Source organism: Mastigoproctus giganteus, chromosome 6 (assembly GCF_048544385.1).
Source record: "Mastigoproctus giganteus isolate SK-2022 chromosome 6, ASM4854438v1, whole genome shotgun sequence".
Classification (NCBI taxonomy): domain Eukaryota; kingdom Metazoa; phylum Arthropoda; class Arachnida; order Uropygi; family Thelyphonidae; genus Mastigoproctus; species Mastigoproctus giganteus.
In genome coordinates this window covers 171,398,960-171,419,967 of record NC_143580.1, presented here as the reverse complement: position 1 = coordinate 171,419,967, position 21,008 = coordinate 171,398,960, and the positions used below count along the sequence as shown (strand labels likewise).

At 37.5% G+C, this 21,008-nt stretch overlaps 1 protein-coding gene across 2 annotated transcripts in view; it reads right to left on the bottom strand.

Moving 5' to 3' along the window:
* Positions 1-21,008, bottom strand: part of Tmem63 (transmembrane protein 63) — a 440,514-nt gene that overhangs the window by 155,138 nt on the left and 264,368 nt on the right. For both annotated transcript variants that reach the window (XM_090375486.1, XM_090375485.1), the window contains exon 16: positions 12,411-12,497. In XM_090375486.1, the coding sequence (XP_090231612.1) occupies positions 12,411-12,497 (87 nt within the window). The remainder of the gene's footprint in view (positions 1-12,410; positions 12,498-21,008) is intronic.

Below are 21,008 nucleotides of genomic sequence, written 5' to 3'. Positions count from 1 at the left end.
GTGATCACAGTGTACTGACGTGGGATTTACTTAAAGATATAATTACCACCATCAGGGGTAAAGGAAAGGGTTTTTGCTTCCGTAAAGGTGAGTACAGTGGTCTCAGACAGTTTTTAAATTCTGTACAGTGGGATCAACTGACGATGTTACCAACAATAAATTCTAAGTGGAAAGCATTCAAGGAATTAATCATGGATGCTACTAAAAGTTTCATACCTATTAAGAAATATTGTTCAAGGTTTAGACCTAAATGGTTATCAAATGAACTAATGAGACTCGTGACAGAGAAGAAAAATGCATGGGATGCATATAAATTATCAATGCAACTCAGAAGCCTATGGCAGATATAAGCTAGTCTGTAATCAGGTCACAAAGGAGGTTAGGCAGGCAAAGGTAGATTACAAGAAATCTTTGGCAAAGGATGCTAAGAAAAACAGCAAGGATTTCTTTACTTATATAAACTCTAAAAGGAAGGGGATGAATCTGATTGGTCCACTTGATATTGATGGTTTGACTGTTGATCCTGCTCAGATAGCAAACAAACTGAATGAGTATTTTGCATCTACATTTACACATGAGGAGTATTAAGGTTTGAAAACAGAAGGTTATCAAATTGTAGCAGGGTGCTTAATGATTTTGTAATAATTGAGAACAAAGTGGAGGAGCAATTGTTGAAGTTAAACATAAGAAAGGCACCTGGGGTGGATGGGATATATCCAGTTATATTAAAGGAGGCAGCAAAGCAACTAAGCAAACCCTTAGCCATAATTATGAGAGCATCCTTGGACTCAAGGGAGGTCCCCCGGACTGGAGATGTGCAAATGTATCCCCAATTCACAAAGGGGGATCGAAGGGTGACACGAGTAATTACAGACCAGTTAGTTTAACTTCTGTTCCGGGTAATATAATGGAGTCACTGGTTAAAGATGCATTGCAGGATCATCCAGACAAGACTGCAGCAATAATTCAGACACAGCATGGGTTTGTTAAGGGAAAGTCTTGTCTGACAAATCTGATAAGATATTATGATGTGGTTACAAAGGAACTGGATGCAAAATAAATTTTGATATCATATATTTGGATTTCAGGAAAGCTTTTGACACTGTTGCGCACGGAAGACTACTGTACACATTGGAGCAGTATGGCATTAAGGACAAGTTCATTTTGCTTATTGAAGGCTTGAAATGGTGAAACCCATGTTTAGTCTCTAGAGCAAAGTTTCTGGCATCCCCCTCCCCCCATACTTCTCCTTCAACCCATCCACGGTACTAAGTACTATAGGTTTTGATACCTTTCGTGTTTGAGGTTTTCATAAAAAAAAAAAAAAAAAAAGTTGCTACAATGGATAAAAGGATGGTTCAGTAGGAGAAGACAGAGGGTGGTAATCAATGGGTGCTGCTCTTCGTGGACTAATGTTATTGGTGGAGTCCCACAGGGTTCGGTGTTGGGTCCACTGTTGTTTTGTATATTTATCAATGATATTGATGAAGGTATATCATACTTAGTGTCAAAGTTTGCAGATGATACAAAGGTTGGCAGGGTTGTTAATGACAGTAATGGCAGTGTGCTACTGCAACAGGATCTAGAAAATTTGGGCAGATAGGCTAAGAAGTGGCAACTGAAGTTTAACCTTGACAAATGTAAAGTACTGCATATGGGTAGAAGTAATCCCCAGAGAAACATACCAACTGTGTAGTACTACACTTAAGGTGGTAGGAAATGAAAAAGACCTGGGAGTAATTGTGCAGTCAGATATGAAGTTTTCTGAGCAATGCAGACAGGCTGCCAGGGTAGATAATGGGGTTTTGTCAATGGTATATGGGAATTTTGCTAGCACGGAAAAGAAGGTGATTGTTCCTCTGTATAAGGCAATGGTCAGGCCACGCCTTGAGTACTGCGTACATGTCTGGAGGCATCATTTTAAGAAGGATGTAGATTTGCTTGAGCATGTACAGAGAAGGGCAACAAGATTGGTGGGGGAATGAAGGGATCCTCTTACCAAGAGAGGCTTAAGTTCTGCAAATTGCAGTGGCTGGACACTAGGCACCTGCACGGTTATCTGATTGAGGTGTATAAGGCCTTGAATGGATTGAGCACGCTGAATTCTGATGGGATCCTTCCACTTGTTCAGATTACGAACCTAAGGGGGCATAAATTCAAATTAAGAAAAGACAAATGTAGAATAGATGTGCAGAAATTTGCCTTTAGCCAGCGGGTGGTTAATTTTAACTTCCTATAAACTTCCATCTGTCGTGGAAGTTGATAGGTTAAATAAATTTAAGGAGGAAAACTGGACAGGCATTTGGAGGGAATGGTGTGATTTTTTTTTTTTTTTTTTTTTGGCTGATGCGGCATAAGCTCATACACTTGCTTTCTTGCATCACATGCCACTACTATTACAGTAGAACGTCGGTTATCTGGAATAATTTGAAGGGCTGATCTTTCTTTTTTTTTTTTTTTTTTATTGATGGTAGGAAGTGCTGGTTATAGTGATCATGTTTGCAACTTGAATTTTGATTATAATAAGTGAAAGATCGAGTTTACTACATGTTTATAACAAATTGTACAAACAAAAAGCCCAATAAACCATAAACTGCAAATTGTTTTTATCGTTTTATGGCTGTGACCTTCAGAAATGTGCTTTAGAAAAATATCACAGAGACTACTGGGTTTTTTCGGAAACCATGAGTGAATTTCAGATTAGTTTAGCTGCAGATTCAGTATGAATAATATCGGCCTGAAACTGTGCGATTTATTATTTTTCTCAATTGTTTACAGCAAGAGGTGAAACAAGAAAACATGTAATTTTAACATTGCAACGAAAAAAATGTAAATTATTAATAGAATTAGAAAAGGTGAAAATTTAGGAAATCTCTCCAAAGAGTTTTAATCTGGGGACTTCAACAATTCATGACATCAAGGAAAATTCCAATGCTATAACAGAATTTGTGTCGATTATGGTTAGTGAAGGAGGATGTAGCAGGAAAAAGACGATGTTAAAACCTGGAAATACCGCTTTAGAGAGTGCACTTTATTTGTGGTTTCTTCAGAAGTGAAGTTTAGGTGAACCAGTGTTGTGAGAAAAAGCATTGGATTTTTATCGAAATTTAAGAGGCAATGAAGATTTTAAGCAAGCACAGGTTGGCTGAAAAACTTTAAACTGAGACATGGTATACGTGATGTTGTTATTTGGTTTTTAGGAGCATTAGCAACTAAGGCCATATTGCTCTGGGGATATGCAGTGGTCATTCCCTGACCTTTCCGCATCCTCTGTATTTAGTGGTGACAGGCTCAAACCCCCCCGGTCTAATCAAGAAGCATGTGCTACGCACTTTTGCTCCTTCCCACCTGGCTACAGAGGCGCCTGGTATGCGTGAACTAGATATTCAAGGCAAGAAACTTTCTGTACACGAATCAATGGCGGTGTCCTTTAAAAGTAAGTTTGCTTCAGTTATAGCAAATTACAAGAAAGAAAGTGTTTATAGTGTCGATGAAATGGGCTTATTATAGAAAGCATTACCGAAAAAAACCCTAGCCACTAAAAGAGAAATGCCTGCACCAAGTTTTAAGAAGAGAAAAAAGCAAGTTACAATTGCTATGTGTGCAAATGTCAGTGGGGCACACAGATTGTCCATGCTCGTTATTGGTGAGTCGGATAAGCCAAGAGCATTTCAAAGTCTTTCTAATTTTCTTGTTTTGTATAAAAATCATAAAAATGCCTGGATGGATGTTTTTGTTTTCTGAGATTAGTTTATTTTTTTTATTTAATTAATCTTAATTATTTAATTTAATCATAAGATAAGATTAAATTTATTTAATCTTATTTAATTAAATAATTAGATTATATTTATTTAATCTTACTGAAAAAATTATCCAGAAAATTTGGCTATACAGAAGAGGTCTGATATTAATTATTCCGGATAACGGATGCTCTACTGTAATTATAATTTTAAACAAAATTATATCAGTTGCGTTTGAAGCATAGAAGTTAAATTTTGAGTTAAATATCTGCCTTTTAATTTATCATTAATCTGTCAGCAAGTACAAGAGAAAAAAAATTCACCCCAGTGTTTTTTAAACCTTTCCATGCCCTGGTATGGCAAAAATTTGTCATGTAGGACCAATAAGGCAAAAACTTCAAACCATCCAAGAAAAGTTCTTTCAGTTTTATATCCTTATTTTGAAGATTGCTTTTATCAGAAGTTTATCTGAGTGAGTGACATCGCTGTATCCCACTAACCCCTCGCAAACTGCTCAGACAAAATTGAGTCACCTCTCTCGTGTGCTGCATGCTTTCTCATGTATTCCTGTGGGAACAAGTTCTTTAATAATGATCAACAACCTCATCTATGCAAAAAGAGAGTTAGACTGATCATTGTTTCTGAAGTTTTAATTTCACACAAGACCAGGTTTGGTAATGTATTCCTTTTGCACTATAAACAACTTTGCAAAAATTTCTGAAACCTATTTCACTGAATACTATTTTCTGAAAAGATCATGGTTACAGCATACAGTGAAACCTCGATAATAACATGGATGTCAGGTGACAACTTTAATACCCGTGTTATAAGTAAAATGTGTTACAGCTGAAAAAATTTTACCATTCTTTTACCAGCTTTTTTAAGATAAATACACTTTTACTTAACTAGGAGAAGGAAACTCCAATTCAAACCAGGGTAGGTGTGACTCTTTAGCCCAATAGGGCAACATACCAAGGAGCAGTTGCTCTAAATAACACCTCTGGACAAGGGCAGCAGCTCCTACAGTACAGACAATGAGTGGGGATAAAAGCTATCTGAACAGTCGCAGTCCTGACAGCTTAGTGAAAGATTTTGTCATTACAGCACTGCAATGCAGAAAGCCAGTAGGGAAACTTCTGCATTACTATATCCCTAGAACAATCACCATGGCAAGAAAACTGCAACAACTGGCCCTGAGTTCCTGGCGTCCCTTTAATAGGACGGGTGCCAAGAATCCCCGGGCTCAAAACGGTGAATCAAATATCTGGATCAATGACAAAAACAAACCAGATATGGAAATAAAAGCAAGGACTGAAATGGCCAGGCAATATTTTCTTAAAATGAGACCTTCACTGTGCAATGGAAACCTGGATCTCCACCTCAAAATCTGGATGATGAGATGTTATATTTGGTCAGTTTTGTTGTATGGTGCTGAGACATGGACACTGAAAACTAACACCTCGAGAAAATTAGAAGCATTTGAAATGTGGATGTACAGAAGAATGTTAAAGATACTATAGACACCAACAGTGACCAATCAGTGTCCTGCAGAGAATTGGAAAAACCTGTGAATTGCTGAGGGACATAAAGAAAAGAAAAACGGCATCTCTTGGACACCTGATTAGGAAAAACGAATATGCAATTCCACGGCTAATTATTGAAGGAAAAATGGAAGGAAGAAGAAAGCCTGGGAGAAGACATAAATCGTGGCTTGATAACATTAAGAACTGTACAGGACTGAACACCAAGCAGTTGTTCAGAACTACCAGAGACAGAGAGACATTTGACATGGTGATCTCCAACCTCCAGGAGATGGTACACAGAGAAAAGAAGACACTTTACTTAGTAAATAAATACTTTATTTAATAATTTTATGAGTATACAGATTAAAAGACATAGAATATTGAAGGTTATATCATTCCCATCACATTCTGCTAATACACAATGCTGCAGCAAAATTATACTCCTTCACTATGCTTCTGTAGAAACCACTTGTATAAGCATTGGTCTATATCACTGTTTTCACAAAATCTAGTTTTGTTTCTTTAGAGGCCTACTTCTTCTACAGAGTTTATGAATGAATGTAATTCTTCCTCTTTCATCCAACTGCAGATCATTCCTTCTGGAATTACACACTTTTAAAATATACTTCATTTTTTTCACCACTCTTAACTCTTTCAATAATAACTTTTCTTCAACTGTATAATTTTTTATTTTTGTAGCCATTGCTTTGGTCCTACTGATTTACTAATTTTGTGTGTATTTATTTCTGATGCCCTAGAATTTACGTTTTTAGAAAATTTATGGAGAAGTCATGTTATTTCTCCATAAATCACTTGTCAGTTCATGTATATCATGTATATTTTTGTCTAGTTTAGCCCTTAGCAGTTTTTTCTATCCTTGGTGCAACTTCTTGTTGAAGAAAAGATGTTATGTGCTATTGTTTACAAAAATTTACTTTTTAACTAATGTAATGCACTTATGAACACTTGCCATACCCTACTCTAGAGGTAGCTATTTGTAAATAGCATTCCACTGACATACTCTTTTACTACATCTCTAGCTGAGGAGAGAAACTGGGTGCTTACAGTAACCGGTCTCCGATAAGTCCTGTTTACAAAAATTACTCTGCTACTGAATATATTAAAATGAATATACAACTGATTTTTAGCTAATTTTCCCTCTTAGAAATATGATAGTACAGTAGATATGAGTATATACAGTATTCACTTTTTTCATTTCCACTATGACATTGCTTGTCCTTTGAACACACTCATTTTTTTTCATAATTTGTTTTGGGGGACATAATCCTACCTGTGGTATACCTACAAGTGCATTATGAAGAGATGTGTTATATTGAGGTTGCACTGTATTTTATTCTTGATATACCATGTGTCATGTGTACATTACCAGAAAAATGAAAATTACCTATTTACTCATACCCGCAGCTTCTAATGATGAAATGGGATGTTATGAAACATTTTTATTAAAAAAAATTACCATTATGAATATTATTTTATTTTACAATATGTATATATTTATAGGCAACATGAGTATTACTAAGTTAAAATAAAAATTACAGGCAATTTAATGCTGACTATATGCAATTCAAACACAATGCTGATTTTGAATTGCATATAGCAGTACTCTCATGATATCTACTGGTGGCTATATTACAATGTAAGGCTATATTAAGCTCTAAAATTTACAATTTAAAATCAGTCAGTGTAAGCAGGTGCACTGAATTTTTTTTTTGCATAACTATGTCTCCCCACTCAGGAAAAATTTTAATAAGAAATAATCATATATTGATGTGCTAAAAGCATTTCAATTTGTGATAAAATTATGTTTTTTATACTCACTCACATTGAAAAAATTAATATGCCTGCTCACAGGTTAATGGCATAAATATCATATAAATACATTTTATTTTTATTTTAAATAAAAAAACAATTCCTGTGAGCACTAAAGAATTATTATATTCTCCAGAAAGCACTTTACTAATTCCTTTATTCTGCTTATGATGGAATTTGAACTCATTCAGAGGCAAAACAATGACTTTACAATGTAAGGCACCTTGGTTGTTATGTCAGTGACCACCAATAAAGATTAAACTATGTATACTCCAACTATAAAAATTAATTAATTACTATAGTATTAATATTGGTAAATGATGCAGGAAAGCAAGTTTACACAGAATCAGGCAAAAAAAGAAAGGAAAGATAGAAAAAAAAAATCCCATTTCACCTATCCATCCCCTCCAATAGTTTGTCTAGTTCTTCCTTGAATTTATTCAAACTATTCACTTCCACAATAGATGGAAGTGGATAGTTCAAATCAACTTGTAGCTTGCCTTCTGCCAAACATTGGCTGAAGGCAAACTTCTGAACACCTATTCTGCAACCATTCTTCCTCAATTTCAACTTGTGCCCTCTCATGTGCATGGTCTGAGCAGAGGAAAAATCCCATCAACACTGAGTTTGCTGTCATTCAAAGCCTTAAACACCTCAATCATATTACCTTGCAAGCCAGATGCCAATAGTGAAGATTCCAATTATTCTTTAAGAGATGAGAAGTGTGGAAGGTTACTTAGAACTAGGTACTCATACAGATTAATAATGCTTCTCAAACCACTCAGATAAATTAGAAGTTTACTGCTCATTTAACTAATTTTTTTCCTTCACTACTAAATGAAAATTGAATGCTGAATGCACACACAACAATGACATTATATAAATTCCCCTTTTTGTAATTTGTCTTATTAATTTAATCTTTGTTTTTTGCTGGTTCACTTGATATTATTTCTGATCAAAATATCTTTTATTATTCTAGTTGAAAATCTCCCTTTTAGCAATGGCTTCTGCTTAAGAATTGCATCTGTTTTTTTTTTGTTTTTTTTTTTTTTTTAACCATTTTTGAAGGCTTATAAAACAAATGTAATCCATATATTTATTTTTAGTATTTAAAATTATGGATTTGATTACTTTCATTCAATAAATCTTTCCTAGCAGTTTGAAGAAAATGGTAGTTTTGCCCTTATTCTCAATCTAAATCAATATATAATCATAAGCCTGATGAATATATGATAATCAAACGTAACAAGTCCCCTGTAAGCAGTGAATTTATGTTCAATTATCATGATGCCCTTTTTCTTAATGTTATGCACTATCACATACAGATATACCATCCAATACTTTGTTTAAATTGTTGATAAAAATTTTTCAAGCAGTTCTATCTAAGCCCTTCAAGCAACTAATGTTGAATTTGACATTTTCTTATTCTAACCCCTCCTCACAATATGCATTGGACCATGTGATTAGTGAAGTCTGCCAATCAGTTACACTGGAAAAATTTACCAAAGTAAAAAATTATTTCTGTTATATTGATGATATTCCTTCATCAATGTTATTAATGAAGGAATATTAGGCTTAATGTTCAAGTTTGCAGATGATATGGAGGTTGGTAGGGTTGTTAATGACAGAAATGACAATACGCTACTGCAACAGGATGTAGAAAAGTTGGGCAGATGGGCTGAGAGGTGGCAACAGAAGTTTAACATTCACAAATGCAAAGTACTGCATATGGGCAGCATTAACCCCACAGTAATGTACCAACTCTGCAGTACTATACTCAGAGTAGTGGACAATGAAAAGACCTGGGGTAATTGTGCAATCAGATATGACATTTTCTGAGCAGTGTAGACAGGTTGCCAGAGCAGCCCATGGAGTCTTGTTAATGATATACAAGAATTGTGCTAGCAGGGATAAGGAGGAGATTATCCCCTTGTTTGTTGTTATTTGGTTTTTAGGAGCATTAGCAACTAAGGTCATATTGCTCCGGGAATATGCGGTGGTCATTCCCTGACCTTTCTGCATCCTCCGTATTTGGTGGTGACGGGCTCGAACCCCGGTCTAATCAAGAAGCGTGTGCTATGCACTGCTGCTCCTTCAAACCTGGCTACGGAGGCACCTATTATCCCCTTGTATAAGGCAATGGTCAGGCCACACACCTTGAGTACTGCATACAGGTGTGGAGGCCTCATTTTAGAAAGGATGGAGAGCTCATGGAACAAGTACAGATAAGGGCAATGAGATTAATGAGAAGAACAAATGATTGCTCTTACCAAGAAAGGCTTAAGTTCTGCATATTTCAGTGTGGAACCTTGAACAGTTTAAGCAAGCTCAACACTGACGGAATTCTTCCTCTTGCTCGCATTATACACCTGAGGGGACATAAATTCAGCCAGTTGTAGAACAGATGTCTAGAAATTTGTCTTTAGCCAGCAGGTGATTGATTACTGGAACAAACTTCCATCTGTCATGAAAGTTGACAGCTTAAATAAATTCAAGGAAGAACTGAACAAACTGGGTGAAATGGGAAGGGGTTTTTTTTTGGCTGATACTCTATAAGCTTGCTTTCTTTCATCATATGCTTCTACTAATACTAATGTTACAATGATACAAAGGCTGGCAGGGTGGTTAATAACAATATGCTACTGCAACAGGACCTAGAAAAGTTAGGCAGATGGGCTGAGAAATGGCAATTGAAGTTTAACATTGATAAATGCAAAGTACTGCATATGAGTAGCAGTAACCCCAAAGAAATAGTATTCACCATATAGTACAAGCCACAGGCTTTTGCTGAACTGGAAAAGGGGAAAAAAAAAAAACCCATCCAAGTAGATAATAAAACTCAGATTATATGCTTCCCTCCTCACATAGGTAAGTATCCAATGGACCTTTGTATATAGGCTGAAGTACCTGTGGAGCAACTTGGTTCAGCAATCAATAACTCATTGGCTAAAGAAAAGTTCCTACAATCTAATTTAATCTAAACCTCAACCCCTATAATTTGAATTTATGACCCCTAGTTCCAGAATTCTTTATAACAGTGAGAATTCTACCTTCATTCATCATTTTACTAATTCCTCTCAGAGCCTATAAACCTCAATCAGGTCACCTTTGAGATGCCTAGTTGCCAAGCTTTGTAACTCACATAATCAGAGTCTTTCCTCATATGGTGGTCCTTCTGCCAATCCCATTATTCAAATTGCCCTTTCAAGAAACTCAATGTCTTTTTTCAGATGAGGTCTTCATAATTGAACACAGTATTCCAAATGTGGTCTTACAATTGCCTTATACAGTGAGATTATGATCTCCCTATCTCTACAGGTTTTTATATCTACAGGATAACGTTCGATAAATGATCGATAAGCTTTCCTGGCTGCCAGTTTACTGTTCAGAAAACTTCATATCTGCTATTGTAACTCCCAGATCCCTTTTCTTCGTGTACTGTTTTTAATTCAACCCAGCCAAGTATATAATTTATTTGTGGGTTGCTATTCCCCAAGTACCTTGTATTTAGCAGCATTGAAACATAGCAGCCACTTCTTTGATCATCTTTAAAGTCTGTTCAAGTCATCCTGAAGAAGTGTTGCTTGGCACTGATCACTGACAACTCTGCCAATCTTTACATCATCTGCAAATTTTGACATCATGCCGTCTATCCCTTATCAATATCACTTATGAAAATGAGAAACAACAATAGTCCAAGAACTGATCCTTGAGGAATCCCACTCTTGATGTTACAAAGGTCTGAAGAATATCCATTAATCATAAGTCGCCTTCTGCCCTGCAGCCACCCAGCAGTTCATCTTAGAATCTTACTGGTAATCCCAACCTGTTCAAGCTTATACCATAACCTCTCATGAGGGAGCAAGTCAAATGCTTTGTTAAAATCCAAATAAACTATGTCGAATTTGTTCCCTAAGTCCAGCTCATCAGTAAATGTATCAAAATAGCCTACTAAGTAAGTTAAGTTTGATTTTCCCTCAACAAAGCCATGTTATGAGTCCTTCAGAATGCTATATCTATCTAAATGTCCATGGATTGCACCTTTAATCATTGCCTCTTAGATTTTTCCTACCACTGAAGTCAAACTAACCAGTCTGTAGTTACCAAGTTAACATACAAACTGTGGGTACTAACTCAGGGTAATGTAAATTTTTTTCGAAAGAGCAGTGCAGACAGGCCAGTTCATGGGCTTTTGTCAGTGATATACAGGAATTTTGCTAGAAGGGATAAGGAGGTGATTATCACATTGTATAAGGCAATGGTCACGCCACATCTTTAGTACTGCATATAGATCTGGAGGCCTCATTTTTTCAACAAGGGTTGCTTTTAAGAAAGGCATCAGTTCTGCAAATTGCAATGTCGGGAGACTAAACACCTGCAAGGTGATCTGATCAAGGTGTTTAAAAGGCTTTGAATGGATTGAGCAACCTCAATGCTGCTGGGATTCTTCCTCTTGCTCAGACTAAGCACAAGGGGACATAAATTCAAACTGAGGAATGACAGTTACAGAACATGCAAAATTTTGCCTTTAGCCAGTGGGTGATTCATTGCTGCAACAAACTTCCTTTTGTTGTTGTGAAAATTGATAGCTTAAATAATTTCAAGGAAAAACAAGGAAAATTACTGGAAGGAATGGATAGGTGAAATGGGAATGGTTTTTTTTTTTTTTTTGACTGATGATGTATAAGCTTGCTTTCATCATATGCCACTACTAATTCTAACAGACATTTCTTGGTTGCTGCCATTTTATTGATTCCTCATAGAAATGCTAAGTTTAAGAGAATATTTAGCCAGGCGGGGGAAAAATCAAGTTCAGATCCTCTCCTTCTTGTGAAGGCTTGGAAATGCTGTTAACAGCCAAGTCTGCGTAACAGTTCTGTTGTTATATATGAAACTTTAACTCAAAATTTCTGAAGAAGGCAAAGTTTGTAACACCTTTCTTGAAGAAATCATAATCAAGAGATGTCCAAACAGAAATCAAAATTCTAGGTAATCTAATGACAGCATACTGTCCCTAGTAAACCTTCCTATGGTTGTATTTTGAAATAAAATGTGCAGTGTGGACTCCACTCTTTCAAAGTCAAAAACCTGCTACTTTTTCCAAAAAATCTCCTCTTTTTAGGGAAGAACTATTACTTTTGCAAAAATGCCTCAATTTTTTTGCCTATTTCGGCCAAAAAATTTCTTCTTTTCCTTTTGCTTACGAAAAGTCAAAAGTTAGCAGCTATACAAGCTATAATAATTTCAAAACTGATTTCAATTTAGGGAATAACAACCAGAATGGCTTAATTTAGCATGTAAAAAAAAAACTGCTTACCTTGTTAGTTGAAGTGAAGGAAGAATTACAATCATGAAAAGTAAGAAAATAAAAGTCTTCTGCATTATGGAATAATTCCTAGCTGACCTAAAATATAAAAGATATTTTTCTTTATCTTTCTCGTATTAATAAAAAGTTTAACTGATAAAATAAAAACTGCACATATTCAACCAATGTGTGTGTGTATGTGGAAAGGGGAGGTTAAGAAAAAGGATTGTTTTCAAAACTTAACTTTATTACAATCAGTGTAGTTTCTTTTTCACAAGATAGTAAATATCAATTCTTATCATGTCTCACGCAATATGTAAAGCAGAATCTATCAAACATGTTACTAATATGACCTTTATTATGATAGAGTCGGTGTGCCATCTGACTCTGACATAAATCAGTCTAGTTAAGAAAACTGATAAATTTACTACTGAAAAATGATAACACTTATGGTATAGGAGTGTCAAAATCGTAGTTTACTGCTGTAAACATCAGATCAATATGAGATGTCTTTATCATTACTTAAAAAGGAAAGAAATACACAGAAACAGTTATATACACAAATACAATAATAAAATGCAAATGTGTGTTTTCATGCCAGATCAACTAAGGCCAGCAGTATTGGTGTGTTGCATGGGTGGCAAGTTTAGTAATCTGAGAATCACAAATGAAAATCTTCAAATACTTAAGAACTATAAGTCTCTGAAATGCATGTCAATTTCATTAAATAAAAATTCACATATGTAATAAAAGTTACTTTTAAAGAAGAGTCATTTCAAATTCATGATTAATAGTTTTGTTTGAAATGCATTTAAGAGACTCAGTAAATAAAGTAGCATACAGTATTATGAAAAATATTTTGTGGCGAATATTTGGCCAAAACTGTTTCTGAGAAGAAGTAAAGATTAATATCGAAATAATTAAAAACCTCTCCCTCAGCTCCCTTTGCTGCTAGCTAAGGTGTCAATGGGACAGAATCGGGTAATAAAATGACTAAAAATGCAATTTGATAATTGTTGTAGACTATGGTTACTTCTTGTTGCACTGACTGATGATTAGCTCTTGCTTGTGCATGGCTTTCAGCATTACATTGAAGTCTAATTTGATTTTGCTCACTAATTTAGTTAGCCACTCTCTTTGCAAATCTTTCTCTATCAAGCTTACATCATCCATCTTTTTCTTCCTGTCTTGTAATCTTTCACCTGTTTCCTTTACTTTCAACTGCTTTTCTTCTTATTTCAGTTGCATTTTCACCATTCTACCAAGCTCTATATCACTTCTTTCTGAAGCAGTTTCTCTTGGAATTTTATATTTTCTAAAAATTAAAAAATAAAATTATGGAAATTTTGAATATTGGTCAGGGGGGAAAATAAAATAAATAACCAATAATAAATAAAAATTGGTCGGAAAATTTTACTGGATATTCTCCATTTTACTACTAAATAAAACCTATTGTAAAAGGTTGTTGTTATTGTTATTTGGTTTTTAGGAGCATTAGCAACTAAGGCCATATTGCTCCGGTGCGGTGGTCATTCCCTGACCTTTCCGCATCTTCCGTATTTGGTGGTGACGGGCTCGAACCCCGGTCTAATCAAGAAGCGTGTGCTACGCACTGCTGCTCCTTCCCACCTGGCTACGGAGGCGCCTATTGTAAAAGGAATCAAATCAAAAGTACCTGTGGCAAATATTTGGCAAACCTATTTCAGAGAAGAAGTAAAGATTAATATTGAAGTAATTACAAAAACCTTTCCATCAGCTCTCTTCACTGCTAGCTAAGGTGTCAGTGGGAAGTGCTTCGGTAAAAATGCAATTTCATAATTTTTACCTGTATTTACCTGTAAAATGCAACTTGATAATTTTTACCTGTATTTACCTGTAAAATGCAATTTGATAATTTTTACCTGTAAAACTGTGCCTTTCCCAATAGTGAAAGATCACATGAATGAAAACACTATTGTTTTCATTCATTGAGTTTTTGGCATCTCAACTTACAATACAAAGTCCAGGGACATCAGGATTCAAACAGAAATGCCTGCAGGCATTTCCAGTGTCAGTCACAACTTCATCATTTGTACAACCTGTGGACATATTCTAAGGCTGGTCTAATAAACAGACCAAGTTCATCTGGCAATTCTTTTCTTTGCAACTGATGTAAGGAGTGTACCAATCTCAAATTACTACTTGGCACATTAAAGAGAAGAATCTGAGTCACTGAAAAAATGAGTGCTTGCCCTAGAAACGAACGTAACTAGGAGCTCATCAGGGACTCAAGTATCTCCTGACCTGTCAAGTGATGCACCCCCCGATTTGGGACCCAGAAAAGAATAGTCAAGAGCTCTAATCAAAGATGATGTAGTTTTATTGGGTGACTCTACTGTCAGGGAAATGGGTAACATTTTTTTAATAAAGATAGGTGGTCCAGAACCAGAGTGTGTTTACCAGGAGCTATAATTGATGTCAGATTATCAGATTTTAAGGGAGGTAAAGGGAGAATTATTATTCATGTGGGGACTATCAATATTAAGCGTACACAACCTGATCATCTGTTGGAGAAATATAGGACTATGATGAGAAAATGCAGCAAGTTAGATCACAATACGCATGTGTGTTCAATTCTGTCCAGACACAATAGGAGGGATTATATGCTGAAAGCCTTGTGGATTAACTTGAAAATTGAGGGAATCTGCAAGGCTCTAGGGGCGAAATTTTTATCAGTGTGGCCCACATTTGTAGGTGGTAGGAATCTATTTTGCAGAGATGATATTCATTTGAATAAAGGTGGTGTAAGGATTTCTGCCAGTATCACCAAGGGAGAGGTCACAGGAAAATTCATCCTAGACATTGACAGGGTGTACCCCCAGTCCTCTCCCTGGTTCCTCTCAGGACTGAACACAACCTATCTGATAACAGGACATGACCCTTTCAATGCCAAATTGACAGCCTTTGGGCTGGTTGATAGCCCTCTCTGCTTCTGTGGAGAGGCAGAGACCTGGCATCATTTGATGCATAGATGTGAATACTACAAGGATCTACGATGCCTCCTAATTACCAGGATTAGACCTACGCTGCAGGACTAGGAGCCATATCTCCTAGACATGGAAGAGGAATACAGGGCACTTTCGCGATTTGCCCAAGACTTGTTCTCCATAAGAAGAACACTACTTGCGATTCACCAGACTAATTAAAACAAGATAATGAACACTTCATAACTTGGATGCTAGGCTGACTTTCCATAGATCTCCCACTACTTGATTAAGACCGCAGTTCTGTTGCCACCAACAAAGAACGAAGAACATCATCTGCTGGACACAGAAGATGAGCATACACCATTCAGTCGATATGCGCAAATGCCTACAGATGAAGAAGAACTGAACTTGCCTTCCACAACGACCAACAAACCAGGACATTGACTTTACCTGACCAAAACTGAAAGGAACAGGTGAAAACCCAAATTGATGAGGAAAACATACCCACTTAAATGGACCAAGAACAAACTAGAGTGAAAACTCATTAGGACAAGAGTGAACAGAGAATATCCCCAAATGACGTTGGATGGAGTGCAAACGCCAACCCTCTGATTGCACCCTGGGACACAGGGTTTGACACGGGCTCATATCTAGAACTGAGATAACCAGACTTGATCCTGAAACTGACTGAAATAGCCTTTGAGAAAATGAAACCAAATAAGCTAACCAAGTGGGCTGGAAACCCAAACATCACAACTGAACTGAACAGCATTGCTGCCACATGCCCTATTGGCAACCTGTGCTGGGCCCAACACACTTTCATTCCCTTCCCTGGTGCATGGGGAGGGGAGGCGACAGTGCTCCTGTCCCATTCTCTCCCCGCCACCCCCTATTTCTTCTCCTGATGGGCCATGGCATGGCCCACTGTTCTGCCTTGCGATCACCTTCTTTATTGTCCCAACACTTCTGTCTTCCTCCCCAGTCTTTAGTCTCCCTCCCTACTCCGCCTATATCACCAGCAGACGCCCCACACAATGAAAAATTTTTAAGTGTCCAAATACTCACTGCATATGTGAACCCCTTTTGGCCAAACTAGATTCTAGCATCATCCATTGCCCCCTATTTTATTTTTTCTATAGGCCCTAGCCACTGAAATCTCAGGAAACTAGGTGACAGGGCCTGCCAGAGTAAATAATTTCATAATACTGGTGTACCTGGTCTGCCTCCACGGGGCCAAGTGTGGGCAACATTCGGCTCAAGCAGGGGTCTAGTGGCTAAATGGCCAAAAGAACAACGATACACAACACTACACTCATACAATATCCATCCACTTTTAAATCTCTGGCCTTCCCAGTGAACTGGTACACCTACAATGAAAGCAATGCAAAGATGGGGGAACCCCCTGGTGCCGTTTGACACTAAATACACTTTATCACTGAGGATACCCTAAGGGTTCATGGAAACTGCTAGTTAGGGGGAAATTTAGAAGGGTAATTCAGATCCACATTTATCTGATGATATGGGTCAAAGTAATCCTTGCACTCACCTTGTGAATTCTTGTTTGTTACATAACAGCCGATGTTGATAGGATGTTCTGAGGATAGCAATGTTTCAAATGAGAGGGAACATATAGGTTGGGATACAAACCTAAATAACTTCAAGGGGTGTGTCAGGGTAGTAAACTATAAAAGATTACTTAGTCTCAACTGTGTCTACAGTAAAGTCAGGAATGTTGTTAATAAAATGGCTGAATTTGAACTCCTGGACAACTAATTCTGATATAATAGGGCTAACATAAATGTCATGCCACCTGGAAATTGGTGATGATGTGTTCCACTATGATATGTATAATGTATTTAGGAAAGTTAGCAGTGGGTGGAGGGGCCATGCTTCTTATCAAAAACAGCCTGATCGCAAAAAGAGCTTTTGCTGAGTCTGAAGTTGTCTGCCAGTGTATAATCTGTGTGTTGTGAGTTAGTCGGAAGCAAAGGAACAATAAGAGTGAAAGTATTCTATAGATCAGAAGATTGCAAAGAATATGACAAGAGTCGTTACATGCAGATGGAATGGAAGTGGGAATGTCTTATTATGTGGTGACTTTAATCTGCCCCAGATTGACGGGAATAAGTGGGAAGGAAACGCACAATGGGAAAAAAACTTTTTTAATTAAACAAGATTATTATTTGTACCAGCATGTTAGAGAAAGTACTAGCATTAGTAGAGGCATATGATGCAAGAAAGCAAGCTTTTGCAGCATCAGCCAAAAAAAAAAAAAAAACCCACTTCCACTTCACCCCTCCATTCGTTCGAAATACCTGTCTAGCTGAGCCTTAAATTTATTTAGGTTATCAACTTCCACGACAAGGGATGGAAGTCTGTTCCATCAACCCACTGGCTAAAGGCCAATTTCCGCACGTCTATCCTACATCTGTCTTTCCTCAATTTGAATTTATGTCCTCTCAGGTGATTATTCTGAGCAAGAGGAAGAATCCCATCAGCATTGAGTATGCTAAAACCATTCACGGCTTTATACACCTCTATCAGATCACCTTGCAGGTGCCTAGTCTCCAGACATTGTAATTTCCAAAACTTAAGTCTTTCTTCGAAAGAATACCCCTTTGTTCCATTCACTAATCTTGTTGCCCTTCTCTGTACTCATTCCAGCAGCTCACATCCTTCTTTAAATGAGGCCTCCAGACCTGTATACAGTACTAAAGGTGTGGCCTGACCATTGCCTTAACAAGGGAATAATCACCTCCTTATCGCCGGCCGCGTAAAGTGCCTACCTGGCAAACCAAAGGTCGCGGGTTCGAATCCCGCCTCGGGCTTGGATCAAAGTACTGCAAAAACCTTGGAAGGTGCATTATGGCCACAGAAGCCGATGTGCCAACAACCACAAAAAAAAAAAAAAAACCTTATCCCTGCAAGAAAAATTCCTGAATATCATTGATTTTCATTTGCAACCTCTCAGCCCATCTGCTCAACCTTTCCAGATCCTGTTGCAGCAGCACAACGTCAGTAGTGTCCTTAACAACCCTGCCAACCTTTGTATCATCTGCAAACTTGGACATTAAGCTTGATATACCATCATCAATATCATTTATAAATACAGAAAACAATAATGGACCCAACACTAAACCATGAGGGACTACACTAATAACATTAGCCCACAATGAGCAGTTTCCATTGATTACCACTCTACGTCTTCTCCCCCTCAACCATCCCTTTATCCATAGCAGCAATTTGCCTCCAATGCCACACTGCTCCAATTTGTGCAGCAGTCATCCATGTACAACAGTATCAAAAGCCTTTCTAAGATCCAAATATATAATATCAAAGTTATTCCCTGCATCCAGTTCTTTTGTGACTGCATCATAGTATCCAATCAAATTGGTCACGCAAGACTTCCCCTTAACAAAACCATGCTGTGTCCGAGCTATAACTGAAGTCTTGTCTAGATGATCCTGCAGTGCTTCTTTAACCTGTGCCTCCATTAATTTTCCTGGGAAGTGAAACTCACAGGTTTATAATCACTTGTGCCACCCTTTGATAGTCCTTTGTGAATTGGGGTCACACTTATACATCTCCAGTCTATGTGTACCTCCCCTAAGTCCAAAGAAGCTCTCATAATTATGGCTAAGGGTTTGCTTACTTCCTTTGCTGCCTCCTTTTATATAACTGGATCGATCCCATCCACCCCAGGTGCGTTTTTTATGTATATCTTCAACAATTTCTCCTCCACTTTCCTCTCAGTTATTACAGAATCATCTAGCCCACTGCCAGAGTTTACTTCACCTCTGACATCCCCCTTCCTGAATAACTCCTCATGCGTGACGGTAGATGCAAAATACTCATTTAGCTTGTTAGCCACCTGAGCAGGATCCTCAGCTGTTGAACCATCAATATCCAGTGGACCAATCTGATTCATCCTTTCCTTTTAGAGTTTACATAGGTAAAGAACTCTTTTCTGTTTTTCTTTGCATCCTTTGCCAAGGATTTCTCATAATCTGCCTTTCCCTGCCTAATCTCCTTTGTGACTTGGTTACAGACCAGCTGATATCTATCATAGGCTTCCATGTCACCCATTAATTTATATGTATCCCATGCATTTTTCTTCTTTGCCATATGTCTCATTAGTCATCTGACATCCATTTAGGCCTAAACCTGGAACAATATTTCTTAGTTGGTATGTAAAGCCTAGTAGCTTCCAAGATAAGTTCTTTGAATGCTTCCCATTTTGAATTTGCTGTTGGTAACATCATCAGTTGGTCCCACTGTATACAATTTAAATACTATCTCAGACCATCGTAGTCACCTTTACAAAAGCAAAAACCCTTCCCTTTACCCCTGATGGTAGTTACCTTTTTGAGTAAATCCCACTTCAGCACATTGTCATCACTGCCACCTAGTGGTTCCTTTATCTGCAGATTCTTAATGCATGAAGAATCACTACTGATAATCAAATCATTGCCTCCCGAACATGCTGATGTAGAAACCAATCACCCAATAAATCCACAAAAGCTTTGCTAGTGTGTGAGTGACCAACCCACAAATTCCAGTCAATATCTGGGAAATTAAAATCCCTCATTATTAGACTCTGATTTACTGGCCCACTCTATTTCCCTGTACAGTTTCTTATTATGGCACATCCGTAGCCAGGCGGGAAGGAGCAGCAGTGCATAGCACACGCATCATGATTAGACCGGGGTTTGAGTCCGTCACCACCAAATACGAAGGATACAGACAGGTCAGGGAATGACCACCGCATATCCCAGAGTAATATGGCCTTAGTTGCTAATGCTACTAAAAAAAAAAAAAAAAAAACAAATAACAGTTTCTTATTATACTCATCAGAGTCATTAGGCCTATAGCACACTCCTACTCACAATTTTGATCTCCCAGTGCTTATGTCACACCAAACTGACTCGACACTGTACTGTCCAGCGATGTCGACTGGCTTCAATTTCCTGGATTTTATGTGTTTCTTAACTAATAGCATAATCCCTCCTCCCTTCCTATCCTGACTGTCCTTTCTGTACATATTGTACTCACCAAATTCCAGTTCTTCATTCCTTATATCTGTGTGACACCACGTCTCTGATATCCCAACAATATCTGTCTTTGATGTTTTGAGGAATACCTCAAATTCATCAAATTTATTTACCCAACTCCTAGCATTGGTGTACATTCAAGTATACATGCACCTGTTCCTATTCTTAGCTACCCTAACACAACCTATGTGTTTATTTGTACCACAATGACTCCCACCAGTCTCTGAAATACCCATCTTGTTTTCCAGGCTGCTGCTCATTCCAATAGAAGCAGTGCAAGAATCACTTTCACCTCTGCTAGTGGCTACTGTTAATCTATTTGTCCTTGTATTCCCCCAAGCTAGCAGTTTTCCGATCCACCTAACACTGCCCGATAGCATCAGCAAATATTCTTGCACCCTTTCAATTTAAGTGTATCCCATCCCTGTAGAAGCAGTCTCTCCTGTTAACAAGTACAGACCAGGCTGAAAAAAATTCTACACCTTGAGCCTTGCACAATCTTTCCAGGGCCGAATTGATCGACAAGGCTCTGATCATATACTCCCTCCTATCGTGTCTGGGCAGAATTCAAGACACTTTCAAATTTAACCCTA